The 27600-nt window shown below is 38.5% G+C and overlaps 1 protein-coding gene across 1 annotated transcript; it reads right to left on the bottom strand.

Annotated features, from left to right (window-relative positions):
- Positions 1–16563: 16563 nt before the first annotated feature.
- On the bottom strand, positions 16564–24456 carry LOC116263686 (cysteine-rich receptor-like protein kinase 10). Its single transcript, XM_031643421.1, has 4 exons — positions 24177–24456; positions 17352–17589; positions 16825–16975; positions 16564–16740 (listed from the first exon to the last, which is right to left on the bottom strand). Exons 1-4 carry the CDS (start codon positions 24454–24456, stop codon positions 16564–16566), a joined length of 846 nt encoding a protein of 281 aa, XP_031499281.1.
- Between the last annotated feature and the right edge of the window lie 3144 nt (positions 24457–27600).

The following is a 27600-nucleotide window of genomic DNA, read 5'->3' as shown; positions in this document are numbered from 1 at the left end:
TCTATGTAAAATATGTAAAAATAGATAAAAATGTTATTGTTGGCCTATATGTAGCTCTGCTATGTATGACTGCATAAAACCTGGGAGCACCAATAGTTAGATTTGCATCAATGTCTGGAAGTTTCCGGAACCATATCCTTCCTAGATTAAATTTTGATCTTACCGTAAGATAAAGGCAATTCGTTCTGCTGCAACCCCTGATGGGGGTTGCCCCTGCTTTATCAATAAAACTGAAAGAAAGAAGGTGCTAGAGGGAAAAAAGAAAAGACAACCTGTACAAACCGAAAGAAAGAAGGGTCTTTTTCAAGAAAATTGAAAGACATTAGGGAGATAATAATGCTAAGATTATTTTCGCAGTCTTTTGTTACGGAGGTCGTGCAAACTCATACGTTGACATATTCATAAACCTGGCCGGCTTCATATCACTTGGTTTTAAGCATTGCGTCTCTGCAATAGCTCTATAAACAAAGGAATTCGACACCATGGATTAGAAGGTCGATGGTGGCCTTCCATAGTAAAAAAAATCATGTTCAATCTCTTATCCTGCTTATACTTTTTTTAAAGAAAAAATCCACTGGTAATAATGGGTATGAGTAGACGGTCTCCCTCTTCAATTTAGTATGAGTAGCAGTGTACGAATAATTTCGAAAAATCATGCACATAATGAACTCATTACAGACGGGGCACTAGTCAAATAATTAAAGGGCATAACTTATAGGAATAAGTAAACTAGTGGAAGACTACCAATGTGAATTATACGAATAAGTAAATTAGTGGAAGACTACCAATGTGAAAATAAACAAAATTTGTGGACCTGTATGGACAGCTGCCCACACATGCACATGTTATGTTCTCCTGCGCAAAAGGACACACTTTGACTCCATTGGCCGCCGATTGCCAAGCACCTTCACCGGAAATCTACTCTTGCCATGAAGCACTCGATTTCCCCACTTAGCATGAGTAGCAGAGCCGCACATGTTTCACAAGTTTAAAATTTGCTTATTTGCATACTAATAATTTTTAAGCACTTCTTAAAATTTGAAATTTAATAACAGTTCGCCCTCAACCACAAACTTATGGCTTGCCATTGCCAGTCGCCACCTCCCACAACATCTCTGGTTCCACCACTATACTACAAGATGACCCCTTAAGGCAAAAGAAAACATAACGAGCAAAGGCTAAAACAAGCTTACCAAAGAGAAAATTGTCGAGACTTGTGTTCCGCACATACTCATAAACGAGTATCTTCTCTTCACCTTCCATAACGCCTCCTAAAAGTCAGACAAGATTTTGTTGGGATAAAATGCGGATATGCACAAATCTACTAAAAAGGATTCAAAAACGAAGTATAGCCCAAACCGATCAAGCAATAAGCAACGGATCAATGACCAAGAAATCACAAATGCACAAGAAGATTTTTACGTGGAAAACCCCTCTAAACAATGAGGATAAAAACCACGGGGTACTACGACGCAAAACTCAATCCACTATAATCAATGATATAAGTTTTCCCATGAGGGGCTACACAAAGCCAACCCTCAAACAATAATATCACATCAAAACTATATGAGAAAAACAAGGAAAATATCACCGATTGAATGCCCAAAACGTGGATTGGGAGGAGATGCTTTCCGCCTCCTCGTTGGAATCGAATCTTGCTCTAGCCAAATGCTCGCAACTTTCTCTTCCTCTTCTCCTTCTCTCCTTTCCTCTTCTCCTTCTCTCCTCTCTTCTTCTCCTTCTCTCCTCTTGCTGTGCAGCCACCAAGAGAGCTCCCCCTCTCTTTTTCCCGAAAACGGAACCCTAGAGAGAGAGAGAGAGACGTAAGAGGGATTGAGGGAGAGGGGGCACATCGCGTGCCCCCTTTTGTTTTCTCCGCCCGTCACTTAAGTGACGGGCTGGATCGGGTCCCATTGAGGTTGGACCCGACCCAACAAACTCCCCCTCCAGCCTCAAGTGAGGGAACATTCCTGCAAAAATGAACAAAATTAATATACTGCCTTAAAGGCAGTCATCCCAACTAAGTCTCTACAAATATCATGTTTCTCTTTAGATAGAGACTTCGTCATCATATCTGCAGGATTATCATCTGTATGGATCTTATCAAGAACAAGCTGCTTCGACTCTAGAACATCACGTATCCAATGATACCTCACGTCTATATGCTTTGACCTTGCATGAAAAGTAGAATTCTTTCCAAGGTGAATAGCGCTCTGACTGTCACAGTAAAGCACGTACTCGTCTTGACTAAACTGAAGTTCCTGCATGAACCTCTTCATCCATAGGAGCTCCTTGCTTGCCTCTGTAGCTGCAATAAACTCTGCTTCAGTAGTAGATAATGCTACACATTTCTGAAGTCTGGATTGCCAAGAAACTGCACCACCTGCATATGTCTATAAAAAACCAGATGTAGATCTTCTCTCATCAATGTCTCCTGCCATGTCTGAATCTATATAGCCAACAAGAATAGGTTTTTCTGCCCCAAAACAAAGTGAAAAACTGCTAATCCCACGAAGGTATCTCAAAATCCATTTAACTGCTTCCCAGTGTTTATTTCCTGGATTTGAGACAAACCGACTAACAACTCCAACTGAATGAGCAATATCAGGTCTAGTACATACCATAGCATACATCAGACTACATGTGACTGAGGCATAGGGAATCTTCTCCATATCTTCCTTTTCTGAATCTGTCATTGGACTCTGCTTGGTGTACAACTTGAAATGCGCTGCAAGAGGGGTGCTAACAGGCTTTGCCTTGTCCATGTGAAATCTTTGAAGTACCTTCTCAGTGTACTTTTCTTGAGATAGCCATAGCTTCTTCGACGTCCTATCTCGCGTGATCTTCATACCCAAAATCTGACTAGCAGGTCTCAAGTCTTTCATAGCAAAAGACTTGCTCAACTCTTTTTTCAAGCTTGAAATTCTCGAGATATTATTGCCAACAAAAAGCATGTCATCAACATAAATCAACAAAATGACAAAATCATTACCTGAGAATTTCTTCACAAAAACACAGTGATCTGAAGTAGTCTTGGTGTAGCCATACTCCCCCATAATTGACTCGAACTTCTTGTACCACTGCCTAGGTGTCTGCTTCAGACCATACAAGCTTTTCTTTAATCTGCAAACATGGTTTTCTTTACCTTTCACAAGAAAACCTTCTGGATGCGTCATGTAAATTTCTTCATCAAGATCACCATGAAGAAAAGCTGTTTTCACATCCATCTGCTCGATCTCCAAATCAAGACTAGCTGCCAAACTAAGAACAACTCTGATAGATGACATCTTGACCACCGGTGAGAATATCTCATCGAAGTCAACTCCTTTCCTCTGATTGAACCCCTTCACAACCAACCTAGCTTTGTATCTTGGGTTTAGAGAGTTTTCATCATGTTTCACTCTAAAAACTCATTTGTTTCTCAATGCCCTCTTGTCTTGGGGCAACTCCACAAGCTCGAAGGTGTGGTTGTCGTAAAGTGACTGCATCTCATCTTTCATGGCTTCCATCCACTTTTCCTTGTGCACATCATGCATAGCTTCTTCATAACATTCAGGCTCACCACTGTCAGTCAACAAAATATAGTCATGTGCGGGATATCTAGTTGAGGGACGCCGCTCCCTCGTGGATCTTCGCTGCCGATCTACATCTGAGGAAGAACCCTCCAAATTATGATCGTTACATTCGTCATCTGAATTAGGAATATATGGCACGTCTATTTGTCCTTCTCTATCATGTATCTGCCCAACAACATCATCTGGCACTGCTCTTGAAGTATTCTGCAAGGGAATAGGATCCACATCAACTGGCAAATAGCTGCTATGAGAAGAATCCTTTACTGCTTTCTGAATATCCTCAATATTCTGATCTTCAACAAATACAACATCCCTGCTTCTGACAAGCTTCTTCTCAACTGGATCATACAATCTATAACCAAATTCATCATGGCTATAACCCAAAAACACGCACTGCCTGCTTTTTGATTCCAACTTCGATCTCTCATCCTTTGGTATATGCACAAATGCCCTGCATCCAAATCCACGTAAGTGCTCATAGGATACATCCTTCCCATACCAAACTCTGTTAGGAACATCACCATCCAAAGGAACATGTGGAGACAAGTTAATCACATAAACAACAGTATGTAGAGCTTCACACAAAAAAAAATCAGATAACTTAGCTTCAGATAGGAGACATCTAACTCTCTCCATGAGTGTCCTGTTCATCCTTTCTGCCACGCCATTCAATGGAGGAGTCTTAAGTGGAGTCTTCTGGTGCCTGATGCCATGAGATCTACAATACTCATCAAATGGACCAATATACTCTCCCCCATTATCGCTGCGAACACACTTCAGCTTCTTTTCAGACTGTCTTTCAACCAGTGCATGAAAGTCCTTGAAAACACCAAGAACTTGGTTTTTCCTTTTCAAAGAATAGACCCAAAATTTCCTGAAAAAATCATCAATAAACGTGACAAAATAAAGTGCACCACCATGTGAACTTACTTTCATAGGACCGCATACATCTGTATGAACCAACTCAAGTGCTTCTGACTTTCTGGAAGGTGGATGACTCTTGAAAGAGACCCGTGTCTGCTTCCCTGCAAAATAATGACTGCATTTGTCAAGTTTATCTTTCTTTACATCTTGTAGAAGATTCTTCTTGATCAAAAATTGCAGTCCCTTATCACTCATATGTCCTAGCCTCCTGTGCCACAACTCTATAGATTTCTCATCTTGTGTCACATGTACCATGTCTCTGGAAATCGATGTCTGCATAGTATAAAGATTATTGTTGCATCTCTTGCCTCGAGCAATAATCAAGGAACCTCTGGTAAGCTTCCACTGGCCGTCACCAAACGTGTTGTGATACCCTTCTTCGTCGAGTCTTCCTGCAGAGATAAGGTTCAGATGTATGTCAGGTGCATGCCTTACATCTGTCAGCTTCAATAGAGCTCCATTCGCATTCTTCAGAATGACGTCGCCTTTGCCTACAACGTGAGACAAAGAACCATTACCCATTCTCAAAGTACCAAAATCATTAGAAATATATGAAGAGAAAAAATCCTTATGGGAAATAACATGAAGAGCTGAACCACTATCAACAAGCCAACAAGTATCGTCTCTGGCAACATTAACCATGTTAGCATCACAAACAACAAACATTTCATGTTGTGCAGCAGCTGCGACATTGTCATCTTGGTCATTTTTCTTCTCCTGTTTCTCCCCAAATTTATTCTCCTTCTTCAGCTGAAAGCAGTACTTCTTTATGTGTCATTTCTTTCCACAGTGGTGACATTCCAAATTCTTATATCTCGATTTGGACTTGCTTCTGCTTTTATCTCTGCCTCTGTCACTCTTGAATTTACTCCTCCCCCTGTTCTCTGTGAAAAGAACCTCTGTCTGAGAAGAGCAAGCCTGAGATTTTCTTCTCATCTCCTCATTGAGAATACCTGACTTAACAGTCTCTAAAGAAACAACCCCATTAGCTGCAGACTTAGTAAGCGAGAATCTAAATGTCTCCCACGAATCAGGCAAAGTAGCAAGCAATAATAATCCTAAAATCTCATCTTCAAATTGAACGCCCATACTGGATAACTGACTAATGACCCCCTGAAAATCATTCAGAAAATCTGACACTGAACTGCCCTCCCTAAATCTTAAATTCATCAATCTTTTCAGAAGAAATAATTTACTACTTCCTGTCTTGGAGGCATAAAGATTTTCTAATTTTGCCCACAAACTACATGCATGATTTTCATCTTGGATATGGTTATAAACATTTTCATCAATAAATTGTCGAATGAAACCACAAACTTGTTCGTGTTCAAATTCCCATTCTTCATCAGACTTAGAATCGGGCTTTTCTTTGGCAAAAACTGGGAGGTGCATAGCCTTCACATATAATAGATCTTTCATCTTATTTTTCCATAGACTATAATTAGTCCCATTTAGACTAATCATACGATTAGTATCAAAATCAATTTTGTTATCCACCATATTGGCTCTGATATCACTTTGTTGGGATAAAATGCGGATATGCACAAATCTACTAAAAAGGATTCAACAACGAAGTATAGCCCAAACCGATCAAGCAATAAGCAACGGATCAACGACCAAGAAATCACAAATGCACAAGAAGATTTTTACGTGGAAAACCCCTCTAAACAATAAGGGTAAAAACCACGGGGTACTACGACCCAAAACTCAATCCACTATAATCAATGATATAAGTTTACCCACGAGGGGCTACACAAAGCCAACCCTCAAACAATAATATCTCATCAAAACTATATGAGAAATACAAGGAAAATATCACCGATTGAATGCCCAAAACGTGGATTGGGAGGAGATGCTTTCCGCCTCCTCGTTGGAATCGAAACTTGCTCTAACCAAATGCTCGCAACATTCTCTTCCTCTTCTCCTTCTCTCCTTTCCTCTTCTCCTTCTCTCCAATCTTCTTCTCCTTCTCTCCTCTTGCTGTGCAGCCACCAAGAGAGCTCCCCCTCTCTTTTTCCCCAAAACGGAACCCTAGAGAGAGAGAGAGAGAGAGAGAGAGAGAGAGAGAGAGAGAGAGAGAGAGAGAGACGTAAGAGGGATTGAGGGAGAGGGGGCACCTCGCGTGCCCCCTTTTGTTTTCTCCGCCCGTCACTTAAGTGACGGGCTGGATCGGGTCCCATTGAGGCTGGACCCAACCCAACAGATTTCTGTGTTGAAGTTTAGCGAGTATCTTCACCTCATTGTCGAATTGCTTCGGACCATGCCCTGTAGTGCGCAACAGCCTCTTTACTGCTATTTCTTGACGATCGAGTAGTTGGCCCTGATAAAGCGATGGTTAGTGAAGGAAATTAACAAGCGTAGTAACTCATATTCAATAGCAGTTTTCTCTCGTTTTCCCAACTGGTGTTATAAATTTTTAATCAGAGCCGAGAAATTGAGTATAAACGACTACTGTATATATATATACCCTGTAAACCGCACTGAATCCTCCTTGTCCAAGCTTATTTTTGGTGCAAAATCATTGGTGGCAGCTCTGACGATAGCCAAATCGAGTGTTGCACCATTTATCGCAACTGATCTCCTCAAAGCTGAAACGAATTCCATAAATAAACAAGGTAAATAGGCATATTGCGTAACGCTGCCGCAGGTCCATGTGAGGTCAAATTGGTTTTTCCTTTCATGCGTTGGGGTACTGAAATTACTGAAATTTTCCTCGGTTCTCGGGATCCAGGTCTAACATCTGAATCCATATCTGATTTTTAAACTGAATTCGTACCATATTATAAACCTTGAGTATAGAATATTTATTTAAAATGATGTCTGATTTGAATCCAAATCTGATCAATATTTACATAAATCTGAACTCGATCCGAAGGGATGTCATTTCTTATGTTCCAATTCAATCTGATGTTAAAATTTTTTGTTATCCTATTTTCTTTATGTGGTTCGATCTTATGTTGTATATAAATTGGACCTATTGGCATCCTAAGCTGAAGCCCCAGGTTTGGCTGCACGTCAAGTTAGTGTACGGGTAACTAATGTGCCCCACCATACTGCTTTGCAGCACCCATCTCCACAAGTACCCGCCTTTATTGGAAAAGTAATACTGTAAAAATCAATTTTTAGGAGTATTGGCCGATTTGACGGTTCAATTGAATCGGCGAGTGAAATAGGAGACGATATTCAACATTTTATTTCATAGACCAAACAAAAAAAAATACTTAAAAAGATCCAACTAAAACTAAACAAGCTCATATAAATTCGACAGTATAAAAGTATGTAAACAAAAGAACAAGATTGAACAAGACAGAAAACAAGTGGAAAGAAATAAAAGGAAGGAAAAAAAAGCAAGAATTCACAAGAAAATTAGGGCAAACTCGAGTAATTAATCTTTGTTGATTTCAAATGATGAATAAAACATGCCCTTAAAAAATGCATTCTAAATTCATAACATAAAATCCAACAAAATGGTAATTAAAAAAGGTCCAACCCGTCACCATTTCAACGTCCAATCTCTACTTAAAACGATGTCTGCGAATTTCTTTACAAGATGACAAGAAGTCAGCTATTGCACTTGAGAAACAACAAGTTCCAATACAAAATTTAAGAGCAATAGTTTTCTTTACTTTACCATGGTTAGCTGGCTAGCAGAACAAGGATTAATATACAGGTAAACTGTCACCCCCTCCTCCTCCAAGGAGTGAGAAGAGACTTGTAACTTGCTTATACATTTCAGAGTATAACGGTAACATCATCAAGTAGGAATATGAAACATAACGGTCCCCTTTTCACTCGTTTACCACAATAAGAGTAAATTTCCAATGTTCTTGTCATACTGACACATAACAAACAAAATATGTAAAACTAATTAACTACTATTTACAATGGACTTGGATGGCTTGACTAATTAAGTGTTGCTTAGCTTTCCTGCTTGGGATGGAGTTGTCGTTCCCAAATGACATCTTCCTTTGACATATCGGCCCAATGTACTTTCACATGGAATTCATAAACATGCAAGCTTGTGGCAAATGCATAGGAACCCAATTCCCGTCAAGTGAGAAACTCGCTTCCCATCTCAGTGGTAAATATTGAAAAAAGATTGGGTAGGGAAGTACTCATTTCATTGAACTGAAACATAAATATACGTCTTTCTGGAATACTGGAGTCTATAGGGTGACACTAGATTACCTTGAGAAGATCAAAACTCCCTATGAGAATGAGAAGGTATACATTGATCTCCTCATCAGAGGAATATGAGGTTAGAAATTGTACTGCACAACATTAAATTACAATTCATGTAGATACGGAGGCATCTCCACAACCTGACAACTATTACAAACAAAAAACACATCAGAGACAAACTAACCAAGAAGTTCAAAGCTTATACACCAAAGGAACAATTCAAATGATACATTGAAAGGTAGGGAACAAATTACAAACTCTACTTCCACCTCATATGAGTAGTTCAAAGCTTCAGTAAGGAGATGAACCAAACTCCGAACCAGTCCGTCCCTGATATAGTTGAGCTCGTTTGTGCTCCCAAAGAAAGGTTTCTGATTTTCCAGGTAAGGGGGGCAGGAGGCAAAATGGATGGAAGGATGAAGGAGCTGTGTTCAAGCATCGCAACAACCTTGGACATTTTGGGCCTACTTGATGTATCTTCTTGAACACATAGTAGGCCAATATGGATGCATCTTAATATCTCATCGTTGTCACATGTTCCTTCCAACATTTGATCAACAACTTGCAGAGCCTTGTTTTCCCCCTAAAGTCTCCATACCTAGACCAAAACAACAATGTTTGGATTATTTACTGGGAATAGAGAACAGTTTTACCTATATGGCGGAGAGCTTCATTGGTTGCAGAAGATCAACAAAGAAAGCCAATCCAAAATTACATCTGTATGTTCATGCAATTTAAACAAGAATACCAATAATAGACAAAATGTGCCTACAAAAGAGTAGAGGCACAAAAACAATGTTAATCACTTCCCGTGACAATTTCAGCGTGTTCCGTGAGATGCCATCTGCTTCAGTGCTTCTTTGTCAGTCCTGTTTATTTTTCTTATGGGGTTGTGATGCATCATTTTGCCACCGTGTACTTCATAGAAAAGCATTGTCTTTTGCAAGGTTATTCTGGCTAGGATTAAAAAATTGACCTTTTCCTTTCCTTACGCTGTCAATCTATATACTAGCCTACTCCAGGTTCTCTTTGAGTTGGAGGCGAATAACTAAATGTGAATAGCACCTTATTATAGTGGCCTTTTATCCTTATTTTTCTCATTGAAGCTGTTAGGCATCCCTGTGAGATTAAAACCGAGGACCTTCTGGCTGCAGTCCTGCAATTTGACCACCCAACAATCTCATTCTGTGCTTGGAAAATTTAGTTCTCCGGTTTACTATTATAGTATTGTGTTCTCTTTGATGCTGTGATCACACCGAGTGTTACTCCCGACTCTAGAGCTTGAAGTGCTTCTTGCAAAAGCAGTTCCCGGGATGCTTTTAACATCAACCTGTAGCCTCCTGTTTTTCTTTACTGGAAATTGGAAAACCATTCATGCTCATACGATCATTTGATTTGGGGGAGTACTTATAAGGCTAGAATTAATTACATACCCCAGATCAGAATTGTGGGCTATTCTAGTGTTCTTTGTATTTTGCTATCATATATTAAGTACTTTTTCCTCTTTATTAAGATATATGGAGTACACAGGCTTCCAATATTTCATCATTCCGCACCGTTGCAAGTCGATTCAATCTGGGAGATGATGCTATTCAAACATTGAGGCTGGTGTCCCTGGTGCACTGCACCAGCCCCTATGGCATCTTTAGGTTTGTATACGGCATCTCTCCCGTAGCAAACATCAGCCCTGAAGGCTTTCTTGTCGCTTCAGAAGTGAGGTTACTCTTCAGCAGGCTTGCCAACTTGTCATACAAGGCTTTAGGATCATCCGCTTTGGGACCGGTAGATGAATTACCAGAATTCGACGTTTAGGCGACCAAAGAATCGGTGTTGGAGTAGCGGAGCTGGCACTTTTCATACCATATGATCGCATCCAATGAGGTGCCGCAGTATGGATGGACGATTTGGTCGGTGGAAGCAGAGATGCACGCGCTGCAGGTATCCTGATCAACGTCGCCTCTGCACTGAACCAGGCCGTAAACCATTTCCGATCTTTCACCTGCGGTAGCCTTGGCAAAACCAGGGGGATGAGCACCATTTATTAAGTCATTAAAGACGCTGCACGTTTGATTCGAACTCGTCTTGGGTGGTGTAATTGGCTCCTAAGCGGAGGCTACTGATATGGTTATTGCTGCTCATTGCACGGTGGATATGGAGGGAATGGTGGAGAAGGAGAAGGAAGCCAATCTTCAACCTGATTAGCCCCATTACAGAGTAAACCATCTCTACCTTCGTCTCCTTGCTAGCCAGGTACTGGGGGAGGACACTTGGGAGTTCTGGCCTCTTCATTTACAAAAGGGGAAAAATTTGAAACCATGCATCTCAAAAGACCCTCGCCTAAAAGATGGCTGTTGTTATCTTGGCGGGCTTACTGGCAGACTTATGAAGGGCATTCAAATTCTTTGAACTACCTTGAGCATGGTTATTTAATATGGAAGTTGGGACTTCAGTGAAAGCCTCTCTGGGGACTTATTCTCCCCATTTCAGTAGGGAAGTTGGGACTCGCTTGAGATTTCTTCTTCATGCATATTTTATTGTAAATTTTCTTTTTAGTAGCTGACTTGCTCATCTCTATTTTATAGATATCCAGTGGCCCAGAATGCAACCGATATACCTTTCCTCAAGGGCTGGAAGATAAGGGTTTTCACCATATTTTCAAGTTCTATTTCCCCAATATTGAAATTTAGCGTTAACGCTGCATCTATTAATTGAAAAACAATCAACACTTTTGACAAGAGGTTTTTATTGTGGTAATACCACAAGTCAGACTAATACAACCTGTCGAGACGTTGCCTCCCATCCTCAAAAGGGATAAGGGTAAGGGTGGACCCATTTAAAATTAAGAAATAATTTTTTAATTATAAAATAAATTTTTAAATATAAAATATATTTATTAATAATAAATATATATTATTAAAAAAAATTAAAAAAACTTATTTTTTAATCTAAACGGACCAGGCCGAGCTGACTGGATCAAGGCCAAGTTTTTCCCGGCCCAAGCCCGGGCCCCATCGGGCTAGGCATGGCCAGCCGGATGCCGGGGGCCCGACTCGACACCTAGGCCTAAATAAGGGCTGCTTGGCACTTCCTTTTTTTTACAAAAAAAAAAAAAATTAACCTAAGGTGCTCTTTGGCATTATGTTATCATGTTGTATGACTCTCCTAAAAAAAATAAAAGAAGACAGCACTTACTTTGTATATAGATTCATTGAATAGTATTACCAAAGAAGCGTCAGTTTTTGGTTACGAAAGGACCCTCGTAGCAGTGAAGTATAAATTATAAAGCGCGCAGAAGGGCATAATCATCACTTCACATGTAAATAGTTGGCGCGAGAAGAATGACCACTGGGGACGTTCCGTACTCCCTTATTCTAAAATGACAAAATTATCCGTCTTGTATGTGCCTCTTTTTATAATCCACTGACCCTGATTTAGTCACTTTCTTAAGGTGTTTGATTGTTTTTAAAACTTTAAATTCATGTTTTACGTCTTCATCGAGGGGATAAAAATATTAAGCAAAACTTCATCACTTTAAGAAGTTTATGACTGATTTAAGATTCGCACATGAAAGTCTCATTTTACATTTCCCATTCAATAATATGATCCCAACCCTACTTTCATGGATCTCAAATTCTAAGGACCTTATGGGCTTTTTATTTGGGTCGGATACAGACCCAAACCTTTTGGATTTGAACCTTATGTTGGATTTGGGGTTAATCTCATTCTAATTTATAATCCAAGTCCAGCTGGGTCCTGCTGATACTTCTGGCCGACGAACTTTCAAAATGGTTTTGGATGGATATTAATCTTTTAACGTGCCATCAGGATGAGTGGTTATTTTTGTACCGCCCAAAAGGGACACCATAGCCCTGTGCCAATCTGAAAAGAACCAATCATTCTTGAGCTGTGGTCCTGTGTCAAAGCCATCAAACTTTTTAGAAGTTGTAGGTAAGCAAATAATCTAAATATAGTGGGAAACCCATTTTAGAACCGACCCATTTACACCCCTATCAGTTAAACCGTATGGGGCAATTAAGTTTGTAGGATGAACGGACCAAACCCATGTGGATCGATTTGAACCCAACCCGAGTCATATCAAATCCTAAACCGGTCCCACCAAATCTCCATTTTGTGGATCTGATAACCTGGCAATTGGGTCCTAGTTGGCTGCAATCTCGGATTTAATGTGATAAAGGACAATGATCACTTTTGGCTTTGAAAATAACTAAGATTAGTTTTCTGAAGTTGATCACCGCTTTTAGAGTGGGACTGTTCATTGGAGAGGCATGTGGGTAATCCTGCCTGCCAATGGTTAGACTTAAGCACCATTCACTTTTTTTTATGACGCCGACGCGATCATGTTCTCCACAGACCTGGTAACTCAAAGAAATTGGCGCCAGTCCTCTGTTTTTGTCTCACTTGACTGTGAGATTGTATACACTGGGCTCGTTACCTTGGTCCAGTTTGACTTGGCTTAGCTGGTGCAACTCTAACATGTCTATTTGGGGTGGAGTTAATAATTTTTGTTACACGAATGCAGAATCAAAGTTTTTGAATTTTTTTTTTTTGAGTTAAAGTAAAATAAAGGGCAGCCTTGCCAAACTCAGCATTGCGATATGAAGGAGGGCCCTCGACGTCTATTGATAACCAGAGATGCCTCTGATTTGTCTTTGATCCAAGAGATATATCGTCTACTAAGATTCATATAATTCAACACTTGCAGCAAATAAGACCAAGGGTTACTAAGTATTGCCTGATGGTTTTTCTATCTTACACCACAAAAAATCCCAAAAACTCTGTTAATGCACCTGAAAAACCTTGATCAAACAAAAACCGTCACAAATGCACTTATTGGGATTTTTTTGAGCTACAAAAAACCACAAACAAAATCCATCGGACAATATTTGGCAGCCAGCAGATTTGTGTAAAGTATATATATATATATATATACACACACAAAGATATATCAACGTATAAATCAATGTTGTGTTGGTAACTGGAGACGTGTTTTATCGAAGGCTACATTGATGAGCATTTGTTACCTCTACCCCTGTGATTGAAATTTAATTTAGGTTAATGCCGCCTCTGTTAAGTACTGCAAAGAATAATTAGCACGTGATCAAAGAGTTTCTCACTACCTTAGAAGAGTTTCACGCTATTAGACACGCAATATCACAAAAATAAACTAGTACAACCAATTTATCTGGGGAAAATATTATAGCAGCCAATCAACCATCCATCTTCTCAAATCCTGTTGCTATGAACAAAGTGTACTGTCAACAAGAATTTCTGTTGAATTGAATGTATATTTTCAATTTCTATAGAATTTTGATTCTAGAATTGAAAATGATGTGTTATGGAAAACAAGAAATAGAATTACACAATTGATTAATTAAAACTATCATGACACATGTACCCCAAAAGAAAAAAAAAATTAATTCTAAAATCACAATTCCACTTCGTAAGATAGAATCACAATTTAAGAATTTTGATTCAAGAAGGAGTCCATAATTCCATAATCAACTATTGAGAGTGGCTTTAAAGGCAGGGGTGACCTTTAATGATAAGAAAAGATAAGGTCTAGCGGGCACGAGGAAAAGGGGTTATGTGGACCGCCAAGAGTTGTACAAGTCAGATGATGTCTTGTGAACAGAAGATGGCTATAGGTATAGATCTGCACATCCCTAAGAATAGGTGTGGAGGCTTAGAGTTTCATGAATTTGTCTCAAAATTGTACTACATTTTAAAACAAATGTCCCATTAATTTACATCTAATTGTGAGGTAGATTAATGTAATACTTTTATAATGTCCCTAGACCAGATGCATTGCAAGAGGACAGCCAACCGGTGTGGGTGAATTTAGCTTCGAAACCTATGGGTGTGTAGAGATGCGGAATATTAGAGGGTCTTCGCGTTCCAGGGATTTAGTGAGCTTGGCTTTGTCAAAAAAAACAACAGGATTTTGTTCAATATTGTAGAGCTTCAGGTGTCATTAAACTTCACGCCCTTTTTTGTTAATCCAAATTAAGCTTTGAAATCATTAACACTTACCATTAGTTAATAATATTTAGTAACGTTCAATGGGTTAAATTAAGTTTGGAAACAATTGTCATGCTAGAGACTAAGAATTAAAAATATAAAGCTTGATATTCATATCAAAATATGAAAACCGGTCAATTTTCATGAGCATATTGCAAAGGTTGTATCATATAAACAATTTTAATAATACTCAAAAGCAGCGTAATTACCACAAATACTATTTTAGATTCAAAATCATTATAACTCGGGTTTTTGCCTTGCCGGATTCAAGTATAAAGCAAGATATTCTGTTTAATCAATTAATAAACAATGTTGACATCATCAATACCATTTATTAGTCTTAAATTTTCTTAGACAACAACAAATATTTTTAATTAATATAAAATTATTTTTTTCAAATCATTTATTAGATATTGTGAATAATTAAACAAGTTTATGTAATCATACAATTAATTAACTCGATGAACTAAGCAAGTCATCTTCTATAACGTACTCATCTAATAGGAAATATATGATGCTTTAATCAGTAAAAATCTCTTTAAGCTTTACTAATTTTTAGAAATATAAAATTAACAATAACATGTAAGTTTAATATAAAAAAAAACATAAATCACCAAAATTAATCAATTGATCAAAGAATTAAAGGTACTAGCTTAGTGCGAGCTAATATTTACTAACCTAATATGACTTATTATCACAGAAATAATTTCAATAACAGTAATATATGGCCTCATAGTAGCCAAAAACTATTTCAGACTTAAAATCATTGAAGATATATTTTCCTTGTTAAAATTTAAAATATGAAAAATGTAAAGTAAGTTACTTTTGTACAATCAAACAGTAAAAATATTGGCATGACTTAAATAGGGGACTTAAAATTTTCATTAATACACAATTTGCTGATTTGAGAACAAAAGCTTTAATTTATGGAAAGTTGCTTTGTCTAATCAGTTCTGATATTTGACTTGACTGAATGAATAGTTTAAGTAATAAAGCAAATTATTTTAATTAACTTAATCATATGAGCAAGTTTCCCTTCAATAATCTACTTGTTTAATATGAAATAATATGCATCAACTTAATAAGAAATCTCAATACGAAATAATATAGTTGATCATAAAAAATGTATTCACTAAGCTAAATTTGTTATTGTTCAGAAAATATAAAAATTAGCATTGAAGATGCCGATTGCATATAAAAAAGAACAAAAACTATAAAATAATTATTTATTATAGAAACTATTGTGGAATTAATTGAACAAATCTATTGTGTAATCAGATAATGCTATGCAAAAGTTTTAATTATTTAATCAACAAAGAAAGTTTATGATAATTGTTTAGAAAAATGAAGAATTGATTAGAGAAAATATTTCACAATAATATAACACACACACACACACATATATATATAAATAGTAATACTAGCACTACTTCGTTGTCTCTTCTACCATAACGACACCGTGCACCCATTTTCTAGTTATCCCAGAGTGTTTAAAATTCAAACTTCATATAATTCCCTTAATTCTCTATACTAACGTGCAAAACCCCAGAAGAAATTGTAAATGTCAGATCATAAAATTTGTGCCAATCAAAATACAAGGACTGGGTTATCACCCTAGGCCAATCCGTTTTCCACAAGAATTCCAAATAAAAAAACGACTTTAAGTAGCATTTGTTATTACCTTCAACCTCGGAAATGGTAATATCATTTTCAGATTTTGGGACTAAACCACTCCGTGACGTGTCTGACTCCGTTCTTGCCGCAGATGAGCCAGTGATTGAGGTGTCTGAGTACACTCTACTTCTCCCCAAAATGAAAGCAGGAGCCGAAGGCGCACGAAGGGTCACCTGCTATTGAGCATGAGAACAATAGATGACATTGTTGGCCTTCGTGTTGCATCCTCCAGAACGCATAGCAACCCAATATGGATGCACCTTGCCACTTCACTTCCGTCGCTTGAATGAGTGAGTGATTCGTCTAATAGTTCAGTTGCCCTGTTTTCCCTCCACAGCCTCCACGCCTGTGTCATTTCCACATAAACTTAGAAATCTGAAGTAGCATATGCGCATACGAAATTAATCTGTTGTTACAACAAAATGCTTACATAGTCAAGCAGGCTTGGACCATATTGTGAACGAGGGAATGAAGAGTTCTTCAGTCCACTAATAGTCCCTAGAATCAAGACTCCAAACCTGAACACGTCTGACTTGACAGAAAATTGGCCTTGCATAACATATTCTGGTGCCATGTAGCCACTGACAAGACAACAAAGTGAGCTCAATTTTTGTAATTTGTGGCATTCCAAACACTACAGGTCAGTCAGAGAGGTTTCTATATGGGGAAAAGAATGAATCGGCTGAAGTCCTTATGGTGTTAAAGGGATCTTGTTGTTTGTAATTTAGTGGCATTTTAAGCAGCGGAGGTCAGTCAGGGAGCTTTCTACAACGAGAAAACATTGAATTGGCAGAAGCTTACGTAGTATTAAAAGCTTTCGTGTTGCTATTAAAATAAAAGATAGTATATGCGAAGGTCCTTGAATGCGACGATAAGATACTCACACTGTTCTACTGATCACTGTTTTTCAATGTACAGGTTCAGTGTTGGACATGGAGGTTAGGATGCAGAACTTACTATGTGCCAGCAACTTTACTCGTCTTGCCTTGTGTTTCTTCCACTCCAACAAGCTTTGCCATGCCAAAGTCTGAGATCTTAGCGGTCATGTTCTGATCTAGAAGTATGTTACTGGCCTTGAGGTCCCTGTGGATGATTTTAAGTTGAGAATCTTCATGAAGATAGAGAAGTCCTCTGGCTACACCAGATATTATTTTGCTCCGGATCTGCCAGTCCAAATGCATTTTTCTAACTGGATCTGCATAGAATCAACCATAAATAAAACCATGTTCAATGTAATAAACTTCAATGTTTCGACTAGCTTTTAAACACATTTAAGTTGTTGACCAATGGAATTGCTTTTGTTAGTTTCACAGAGAGAAAGAAAGCATTTGGTTTGGATATTTATGGAAAAAGCATCCAAGTCCAATATTCTGATCAAAAGTTTCGATTATAAAATTTGATGGTATTTGTTTGAACCCGTGATTCAATTAATGTACGAAAATCTAATGTGATATTTTAGTCTATTGCAAGTTTTATTCTTAAAAGTTTAAAACTGGCTCAATGGGGAGAAACCTTTCCTTGACTGTCATCTCAATGTTGGACATTTTTGCTCTCCAAATCATCAAATAATATCTACAAACCTCTATCTTGAAAACCTATGCATAGAAGTGCTAATTCAATGCAAGGCGCTAAAAAAGCCAAGATTTTGAAAATACCCAGAAGGAAAGGTCAGAAACAAAGGAGTTTATATATCATCCCTAAGAATCTTGACTGTTCTACTAAAGTTGCATGCAACAAAATATATGACTTGGGATCTCCTCTTTCCTCTTGCCCTTGGGTTCTAGTTGTCGCGAGATCCCTTAGCTACGATAAAAACCGCATGAATTGCCCATCCAATACAAAGCCTTCTCAAGATCAAAAAGCGTTGACAGGATCGTACGCTAGGACTCTGCTAGGGTACTGATCAACCCACAAAAAGTTAAAAAGAAATGTTAGGCTGATGTCCATAGCGCGTGTAACCTTGATGGAGCTTCGGCTCATAAATTAAATGAGAAAAAACAAAAGCAATTTTCTTCTATCGGTTCTGCTTGGTTCTGATTAGTGTGCAAATATTAGGCCAAGATGGAATAATTGCCTTTGTATGTTACACTATTCCTTTATTTCTGAAAGCACGATTCAAACAAACTTCACAAATCCAACCAAGCACTCAGCCGAACAGGACTAAGTTTGGACAGAGCAGAATTAAATTGCATTCGAAACAAAATCGACGTAGTTAAGGATCTGCATGCATTGCATCTCTTTCTTGCGATAGCTCCTGGTGCAGCTAAACCAGTCAAGATTGAGGGCATCTCTGAGCTGATGGTTTCTTTCTGTCTTCTCGTGAGACCAAACTCCGAAATCAAATTGTGCAATGGGAACATGCTCTGTTCTTGGCACCGATTGCGTGCGACCTTTAACCTTGGAAACAGCAGCTCATTCAACTGCACAGTCTCATCATTTCTTGATATAGGAAGGAAGCCCCACCCTCCAGCAGGTTTGCGTCGAAACTGAATGTCAAATATAGCAATGAGCAGTTGCCTACTTTACCTATAAACCAGACACAAAATTGGGATATCTTAGGACTTATTAACAGATTTGCTTAGCAAATTGAATAACTAAATCCATGATGATCTGAACCTTGAATTCCACAACAAGAAATCATATATAGGCATAAAGTCGGGCACTTTCATAAAATATCAACTATAAGGAAGACAGAATGTAGTAATTTGGCTTGACAAAAAAAGCCAGGATCAATTATTGTTTTCACCTTCGTTCGAGATCTCAAAATGCATGTGTTCTGAGAGTGAAGTCCTATACGGAACAATGTATTATGCTACGCAAGATGTCCAATGCTTGAATACTGTTGTGTACTATGTCATCAATTAAAAAATATATTGTATGTTAATGTTGACCATCATGTAGTTTTTGGGTGCAAGCTGCAGATTTGTGGGATCAATTTTTTTTTTAAAATTTATATATAATTTTTGAAAAATTATATTTATCTTATATAAAAATTTTAAATTATATTTTGACCTAAGTTAAAATTTAAAAACTTTAATTGATCCCTACCATAAAAAATATCTAGCTTCACCCTTAATAATTTATAAATATAATGACAGTTTATAATAGTTAACGGCAGTTTGTCTTTTTAATGCACCGTAGTGTCTTTTTTATGCATCGTTTTTAAATTGTTGGCCATATGACAGATTTCCATTTGTTGTATATATATATATATATACGACCAAAATTTTCCGTAGGTATCGAGTTGTCCTAAAACAATAATTTGGTAAAATTGTCAAACTTGGATGGTAAATTCGACCAGTAAACCCGTTGGCAGGTCGAGTCTAACAATTGGAAAGGCATGGTTGCAGTATCAATTCTTAGGTTGGCCCCAAACCACTAGGTCAGGGACAAAAAGTAGAAGTGCTAGTTTTCAGATTATAATGAGACCATTTAAACCGTCAGATTTGCATTGATTGAACCATCCAAACAAATGGTATAATTATTGTTTTTCATTTATCTGTTTTGCCCTTGCTAAAACACGGGAAGACTAAAGAGGGGTGGATGCACAGTCCTTCGTTCTGCCCTCTCTGTAATATTGTGGATGACTTCTCATCTAATATTATTCAGTATGCGGATGACTTGATCCTTTTTGGAGAAGCAACTATGACATCTGGTCTTAACATTAGTGAAGGTAAAACGTCTATTACCTTTTCCATGTTGATGCATACACTTAGTTTGTGGCTTCTCACATTTTTCAATGCCGAATTGTGGATCTTCTTATCGAGTACTTGGGCCTTCCCTTTCAACTTCCAATCATATATAATATTAATAATAGACTGGCCTCTTGGAAGTCGAGATATTTGTCCTTATCTGGCCGGATAACCATGATCAACCATGTCATCTCCTCTCTGCCTTCTTATTTTATATCGATGCTCACCCTACCTGTCAAGGTAGAAAGAGATCAATCGTATTCTCAAGTAATTTTTGTGGTGTGGTACAAACTTGGAGAGAAAAAAACAACTTGTGGCTTGGGAATATGTTACTCAGCCTTTTGCTGGTGGAGGTTTAGGAATCCCAGATGTCGGGAAGAAAAATATTTCTCTTATTTTAAAGTGGTGGGCATTCATCGAAGACTCCAATTCAATTTGTGCGATGGCCTTGCGACACAATACAATTTGCATAGTCTCTCTTCTTTCCCCAATAAATGAAGAGTATCTAATTTGATGAAGTTTTGGATATCTAACTTCATTAAGTGCAATTCGAAGACGGATTTCATAAAGCATTTTTCTTCATGGGCTAGAGATGGCGAAGAGCGTTTCTTTATACATCATGCATATAGCTTGCTTCAACTTCTCGAGGTCAACTGGTTTTCTCATAATCTTCTTTGGGCTCGAGATCCTACTCAACGATCCAAAACTCTTACATGACTAATTCTGTTGAACCGGGTTCAGACTCAAAATAACATCAAGGTCACTTTTCCCCAATAAAGGAAGAATATCTAATTCGTTCTCTCTCTTAGTTCTCCCCCCTCTCTCTCGGTGGGAGAAGTTGCTTCTAGCAGAGTTGCAGTGCCTCCATGTTTCAACATGGCTGCTGTCCGTCGGGCATAGACGGCACAATTTTTTCTTTTTTTGGTTTGAATGTATTTCTCTCATGGAGAACACAGGTTTTCATCTGCTACATCATGTCTTCCACAGACAATTTGTATTGGCTATGGCAAAGTAAGCCAATGATTTTTGAAGACTGCAGTTGATTTAGGCCAGATTTGGGACCAAAAATGGTCTGTAGCATGGGGATGACACATCGATGCAGGAATGGACCATCGATAGGCATTGTGTTAGTTGCCGAGGCAGTACCCAACTCTGCTAGCTGCTGCAGACGCAGTCAGAGAGAGGAAGAGGTAGAGATAGAGATGGTCAAGATGACGCAGAGAGAAGAGACAGAGTAGGGGAGCAGACAGATAAGAAGAAGAAGAAGAAGAAGAGTTGAGGAAAGAACCGAGAGTTGGGCGCCCACCCCTCTTTCTTCTTCTGAGCAGGGGCGAAATTTGGACGGTCCATTCAATGCATTACGCAAAAGAAAAAGAGTATCATCATCATGATCTTGGGTTTTTCTGTCTGATTTGGTGTCTCAAATCTGTAACTAGGAATCTCCTTCTTCCTCCAGCCTTTAGGCCCTATATCCATCGCAGCATTTCCCTGGACTAAAGAGTGGAAACCTTGCCCTTACAATGCAAGTACTCTACAATATCAAAAAAATAGACAACATCCCATGAAGATGTTAATTTGCAAGATTTGAAACATCGATCTCAATTTGTACTATAATTGCCGCAGCCAATAGGGCAAATACCAACTGTGCAGATGCTTTCTCCAATAAGGCACTGACGCTATCTCCCATGGAGATCTTGTTGAGAACCCAGAAAGGCATAACCAATCCTCTCATGGAGATCTTGCTCTGCCATCAAGCCTCCAAGGTAAACTGACGCCCTTACTTCCTTCTCTGCTTTACTGCAATATTTTGGGGTTTGTTGAGTACAAACTTTTTGAAACAGGAGCAATCAGCTGGAGTTGTTGAGTACCAAACCTTAAATATTTGCTTTTTTCAAGTGACAAGTAGCATCATTAATCACAAATAAATTGACTTCTTGATCAACAGGTTCTAAAAACACACGAATTATAAAAAATTAATACGAAGCATGAATTGTGGCCTTTATGTAGCTTGATTGAAATTAAAGACGGACGATTAATTGGGTCAACTAATTGATCATGAAGATACGACGCGTAGTGGCTAGTACCTGTGTTGGTAATCCAAGTATATGTGGTGAGATCAAGAAAGAGAAATAGATAAACCTATTAGATTGGGAATGGACACATCTTTGAGAAGTTATGGCGACTAGGTAAATTGATCCATGGTGAAAGCCCGAGCAGCAGAGACATCTTATATGCACTTTTTGAAGTAAAATGAGTCTTAGGTGCTCTATGGTTCAAAGACTGATTTCATGGGGCAGAGTTGGGGTTTATTCATGAAGCCGATGATGAGGTGGATACCTATGAAAAAGATAACGTTTTCTTCAGTATGACAGATGCAATAAGAGTGTCTAAAAGTAGTATGAATACACAGCTACTGAAGATCACTTGCTAAGATTTACCATATATAAAGTTACAGTTAGAACAGCTTGCTGCGATGCTAGATATGATACACTCGAGAAGCCAATACTAACATGACATTTGCTTGCCTACATGCTTAATAACATCGACACCTGCTATGCACAGATGTCATCTCAAGAAAATCTTGAAAGCTTGTAACAGAAAATTTTCATTGATGTCTTCTATCTGTAGTCAATAGCAGCATTTGTCCTTGATGTACTCATTAACAGAACGAAAAAATGTTCAATGCGCTTTTGTCTATCGGTTCTGATTGTAACCAGATTGGTGTGCAAATATTAGGCCATGATGGAAGCATTTCCTTTACCAGCTATCCTATGCCGTTACTTCTAAAAACACGATTCAAACGTCACAAATCCAACCAAGGCACTACAAAAGCTGAACAAATTAATAAGTTTTGGAGAGCAGAATTTAGTTGCATTTATAACAAAACCATATGGCTGGGATCGGTCAACAGCATGAGGTGGATATCTTTTTGGTGAAAACTCGCAGTCAAGCTGAATCAATCAAGAGCGAGGGCATGTGTAAGCTGATTGTTTCGTTCACTTTCCCTGTGAGACCAAACAGTGAAATCAAATCTTGCAACTGGAAGATGCTCTGTTTCTTGGCACCTATTGCGTGTTGCCTTGAGCTTAAAAAACATCAGATGATTTGACTGTACAATCTCATTATTTGTTGATAAACGTACGATGCGCGACCTCCAACAGGGTTGCATCCGAACTGAATCAAGGCAACAGGGTTGATTCAACAGGGTTGACTAAATCAGTCAGTTGTTGCTTATTTCCTTGTAAACCAAAAAGCATATTGGAACCTATTGTGACTTATTAATATTTTCCTTCATAATTAATCAAGACAACTAAAGCCATGGCGATGTGAACCGCGAATTCCCCAGTACGGAATAATGTATAGGCATAAATTCGGGCATTTTTCATAAAAAATCACCTGCTACATCTACTAGGAGGACATAATATAATAATTTGGCTTGGCAGGCAAGCCTATTGTACAAGTGAACTCTTGGATCAGGTAATTCCTCAGTACGGAATAATGTATAGGCATAAATTTGGGCATTTTTCATAAAAAATCACCTACTACATCTACTAGGAGGACATAATATAATAATTTGGCTTGGCGGGCAAGCCGATTGTACAAGTGAACTCTTGGATCACATAGATTCCTTTTTTTACAGCCTTTCAGTAGCAAGCTCTCAAAGTTCAAATGTTCAAAGAATGAAGTCTGATAGCTAATGGTGCTTTGTCTCTCTATGATGTCTCCTATTTCAATACTGTATTTGGTCACTAGTTAAAAATACTTTCCATTTTAATGTTCATCCAACATGTGGTATCTGGCTGCCATCTGTCTTTTAAAAATAGTTAGGCTTGGTAGCTTTAATAGGTCCTCTTCTTCCTTCCTCTGCAATCCGTTAGGCTTCAACTTCTTTCTCCCAATGCAACAAAACTCTCTCCTCCCCCAGTAAAAGACAAAAAGCACGCAAGTAATAAGAACCGCAATCAAAACAGAGATGACGATTATGACAAACATAAGCTTTCTTTCCTTGTTCCGCTGCCCTCTTGCAAGTATAAACAGCTCTTGTTATGCCAGAGAGAGAGAGACTAGCATGGCATAGTGTCGGATTCACCATTTGATGGAGGGCTTGAATTTGGTGGAGGTGGTGAGCTGGATTGAGGAGGTAGGCATGGTGCTGTTGTGGTGTCGTAAAAGAGCTCTGTATCGTAGACCACCTGACAACTTCCCGTGGCAATTTCACAGCCGTGTGCAGTGTCGCAGGTCGTTGGGATCTGGGACCTGATGGTATCCAAACACTGCTTACAATCAGCAAGGATGATATCTCCGGTGCACTGCACCAGCCCATATATCGTCTGCAGATCGGTGTATGGGATGTTGCCCGTGGCAAGCATTAACTTTGCAGCTGGCTCTGTTTAGCAGTTGGCCCAACTTCTCATTGAACCCTTTAATGTTCGTCACTTTATTTATGTTCCAATACCATCTACCAGAATCATCCATGTTTAAAGAAATCGGTGTTGGAGTTGTTAGGAACAACACACAATAAACTCTCCTCTCGCACTCTCAAGAGGGGGTTAGAAGCAACAAGGAAGAAGATAACGATTTACGTGGTTCGGAGCAATAATCTCCTACGTCCACGGTCGCACAGAACTCTTGTATCCTCTCTCTTCTATGAAAACACAGAACAGACACTCTCAAGCGGCGGCCATCCTCAAAACATAAGGATTAAGGCAAACCCGCATTTGTACAAAATGACATATATGCCCTTACATAAAGAAAAATTTGTGGCATACAGTTGGATCCATGGTATTGCAAATGAGTGTCCAGTATGGATCAACTTCCATACATCAACAATCTCCCACTTGGAATTTGATCCATCCAAGTGCTTGTACATCACATACTCAACCTGTGCAACGTCTCCTCATCAATCAACCTTGGAGACCAACTGAGTTTAAACATAACCTCAACTTCTCAGCAGTCACTGGAATTGTCAACATGTTTGCATGATTCTCTGTTCCACGAATCTTTTCAAGAGATAATATCTTCTCTTCCAACAAATCTCTAATGAAATGATACTTCAATTCAATATGCTTTGTTCTAGCATGGAACACTGGATTCTTGGCTAAATGAATTGCACTTTGACTGTCACAAGAAAGAACACTCTTATCTTCCTTTACATGCAATTCTTTTAGAATAGTCTTTAGCCAAATCATCTCTTTGCTGGTTTCTATAACTGCAATATATTCAGCTTCTGTGGTAGATAGCGTAACAACCTTTTGAAGCTGTGAAACCCAACTGACACAGGTTCCTCCTAGGGTATAAATGTACCCGGTAGTACTTCTCCTACTGTCAAGATCACCACCCAAATCTGCATCCACAAAGCCATGCAAAAGTAATTTGTTTTTCTTAAAACAAAGACTCATACCTGAAGTTCCTTTCAAATAACGTAATATCTACTTCACAGCCTCCCAATGTTTCTTTCCAGGCTCAGCCATGTATCTGCTCACTGCTCCCACTGCTTGTGCTATGTCTGGTCTAGTGCATACCATAGCATACATCAAGCTACCCACTGTTGAAGCATATGGAATCTTTGACATTTCTTCATGTTCTTCATGTGTCTTGGGTGACAAATCCTTGGACAGTTTGAAATGACTAGCAAGAGGCGTACTAACAGGTTTAGCATATTGCATCTTAAATCTGCACAAGATCTTCTCAATATAATTTTGTTGAGACAAATTTAACGTACCTGTCTTACTGTCCCTACTAATTCTCATCCCAATGATTTGTTTCGCAGCGCCTAGATCTTTCATTTCAAACTCCTTTGATAGTTGTTCTTTCAGAGAATTAATCTCTTGCAAATTTGAGCCTGCAATAAGCATATCATCCACATATAATAGTAAAATGATATAACAACTATCAAGGTTCTTAAAATAGCAACAGTGATCCATATCACACTTCTTAAAAGCATTTCTCCCCATGAAGTTATCAAACTTTTTGTACCACTGTCTCGGTGCCTGCTTTAAACCATAGAGACTCTTCTCTAACTTGCATACAAGACTTTCTTTTCCTAATACTTGAAAGCCTTCAGGTTGCACCATATAAATATCTTCCTCCAAATCCCCATGAAGGAATGCAGTCTTTACATCTAGTTGCTCTAAATATAAATTTTCAGCTGCAACTAAACTCAATACCAATCTTATAGTAGTTAGTTTTACAACAGGAGAGAAAATTTCTGTATAATCTATACCTTCTTTCTGTTGAAAACCTTTCACTACTAACCTTGCTTTATACCTTTTTCTTCCATCTGCTTCTTCTTTAATCCTGTATACCCATTTGTTTTGCAATGCCTTCTTCCCACAAGGAAGCTCAGTTAATGTTCACGTTCTGTTAGCACGTAGAGAGTCCATCTCCTCTTTCATATCTAACTCCCACTTAACAGAATCTGTAACCTGCATTGCTTCATCAAAACACTCGGGTTCTCCAGCATCAGTTAACAACAAGTAATGTAAGTAAGGAGAATACATTCGATTTGGTTTTGGCCTTCTACTTGATCTCCTCAATGGAGGTTGGGATGTGCTTGCTTCTTGTTCCATGTGACTGTTTCCATCTTGACTCTTAATTGCAACATCATCTTTAGAGACATCTTGAAGTTCTACAATGTCTTCACTTGTATCATGATGTCCATTCTTCTCAGACATAAGACTATCCTTATCTTCGTAAAGAGCCATCTCATTAAACACTCCATCATTATGTCTAATAATTTTCTTCGCTTTATCATCCCAAAAGCGATACCCAAACTCATCATTTCCATAACCAATGAAATAACATTTCCTGGACTTATGATCTAATTTATCCCTTTTATCCGAGTCTATATGTATGTAAGAAACACAACCGAAGACTCTTAAGTGTGCAAGATTTACCTCCTTGCCGGTCCAGGCTTCTTCAGGTGTTCCATAGTCCAAAGGAACAGAAGGCCCACGATTTATCAAATATGCAGCTGTACTGATTGCATCCGCCCAAAACATCTTTGGTAAGCCTGAATGCAGTCTCATGCTTCTTGCTCTTTCACAAAGGGTTCTGTTCATTCTTTCAGCAACCCCATTTTGTCGTGGCTTTTTAGGGACCGTTCTTTGTGTTCGAATCCCATGATCTGCACAAAATTTTTTAAACTCTTTGCTGTCATACTCACCTCCATTATCAGACCGCAGGCATTTAATCTTCTTTCCGGTCTGATTTTCTACTTCTGCTTTCCACCTTTTGAAAACAATAAACACGTCAGATTTATGTTTGAGAAAGTAAACTCATACCTTCCTTGTACAATCATCAATGAATGTGACATAGTATAGGGATCCTCCAAGAGAACGAACTGGAGCTGGTCCCCAAACATCAGTGTGCACCAACTCTAGCTTTTCCTTCTTTGGAGGCCGTCCAACTTTGGAGAAAGTGACCATTTTCTGTTTCCCGAAAACACAGTCTTCACATAGCCCAATGTCTACAGATTTCAAGTCATGCAACTTGTTATTTGTTGTCATGATCTT

Source organism: Nymphaea colorata, chromosome 11 (assembly GCF_008831285.2).
Source record: "Nymphaea colorata isolate Beijing-Zhang1983 chromosome 11, ASM883128v2, whole genome shotgun sequence".
NCBI lineage: Eukaryota > Viridiplantae > Streptophyta > Magnoliopsida > Nymphaeales > Nymphaeaceae > Nymphaea > Nymphaea colorata.
Note: the sequence above shows the minus strand (reverse complement) of the source record. Positions and strands in the feature narration are given on the sequence as shown.

What these genes read in the sequence shown, in the direction of transcription:
- LOC116263686 (XM_031643421.1), bottom strand. Translation starts at nt 24,456, where the DNA reads ATGCTTGCCACGGGCAACATCCCATACACCGATCTGCAGACGATATAT. An exon ending in TTCAAGCCCTCCATCAAATG is followed by an intron (nt 17,590 to 24,176) that starts GTGAATCCGACA and finishes GATTCTATGCAG; the next exon opens with ATCCAGTTAGAAAAATGCAT. An exon ending in GTCCAAGCCTGCTTGACTAT is followed by an intron (nt 16,741 to 16,824) that starts GTAAGCATTTTG and finishes GAAATGACACAG; the next exon opens with GCGTGGAGGCTGTGGAGGGA.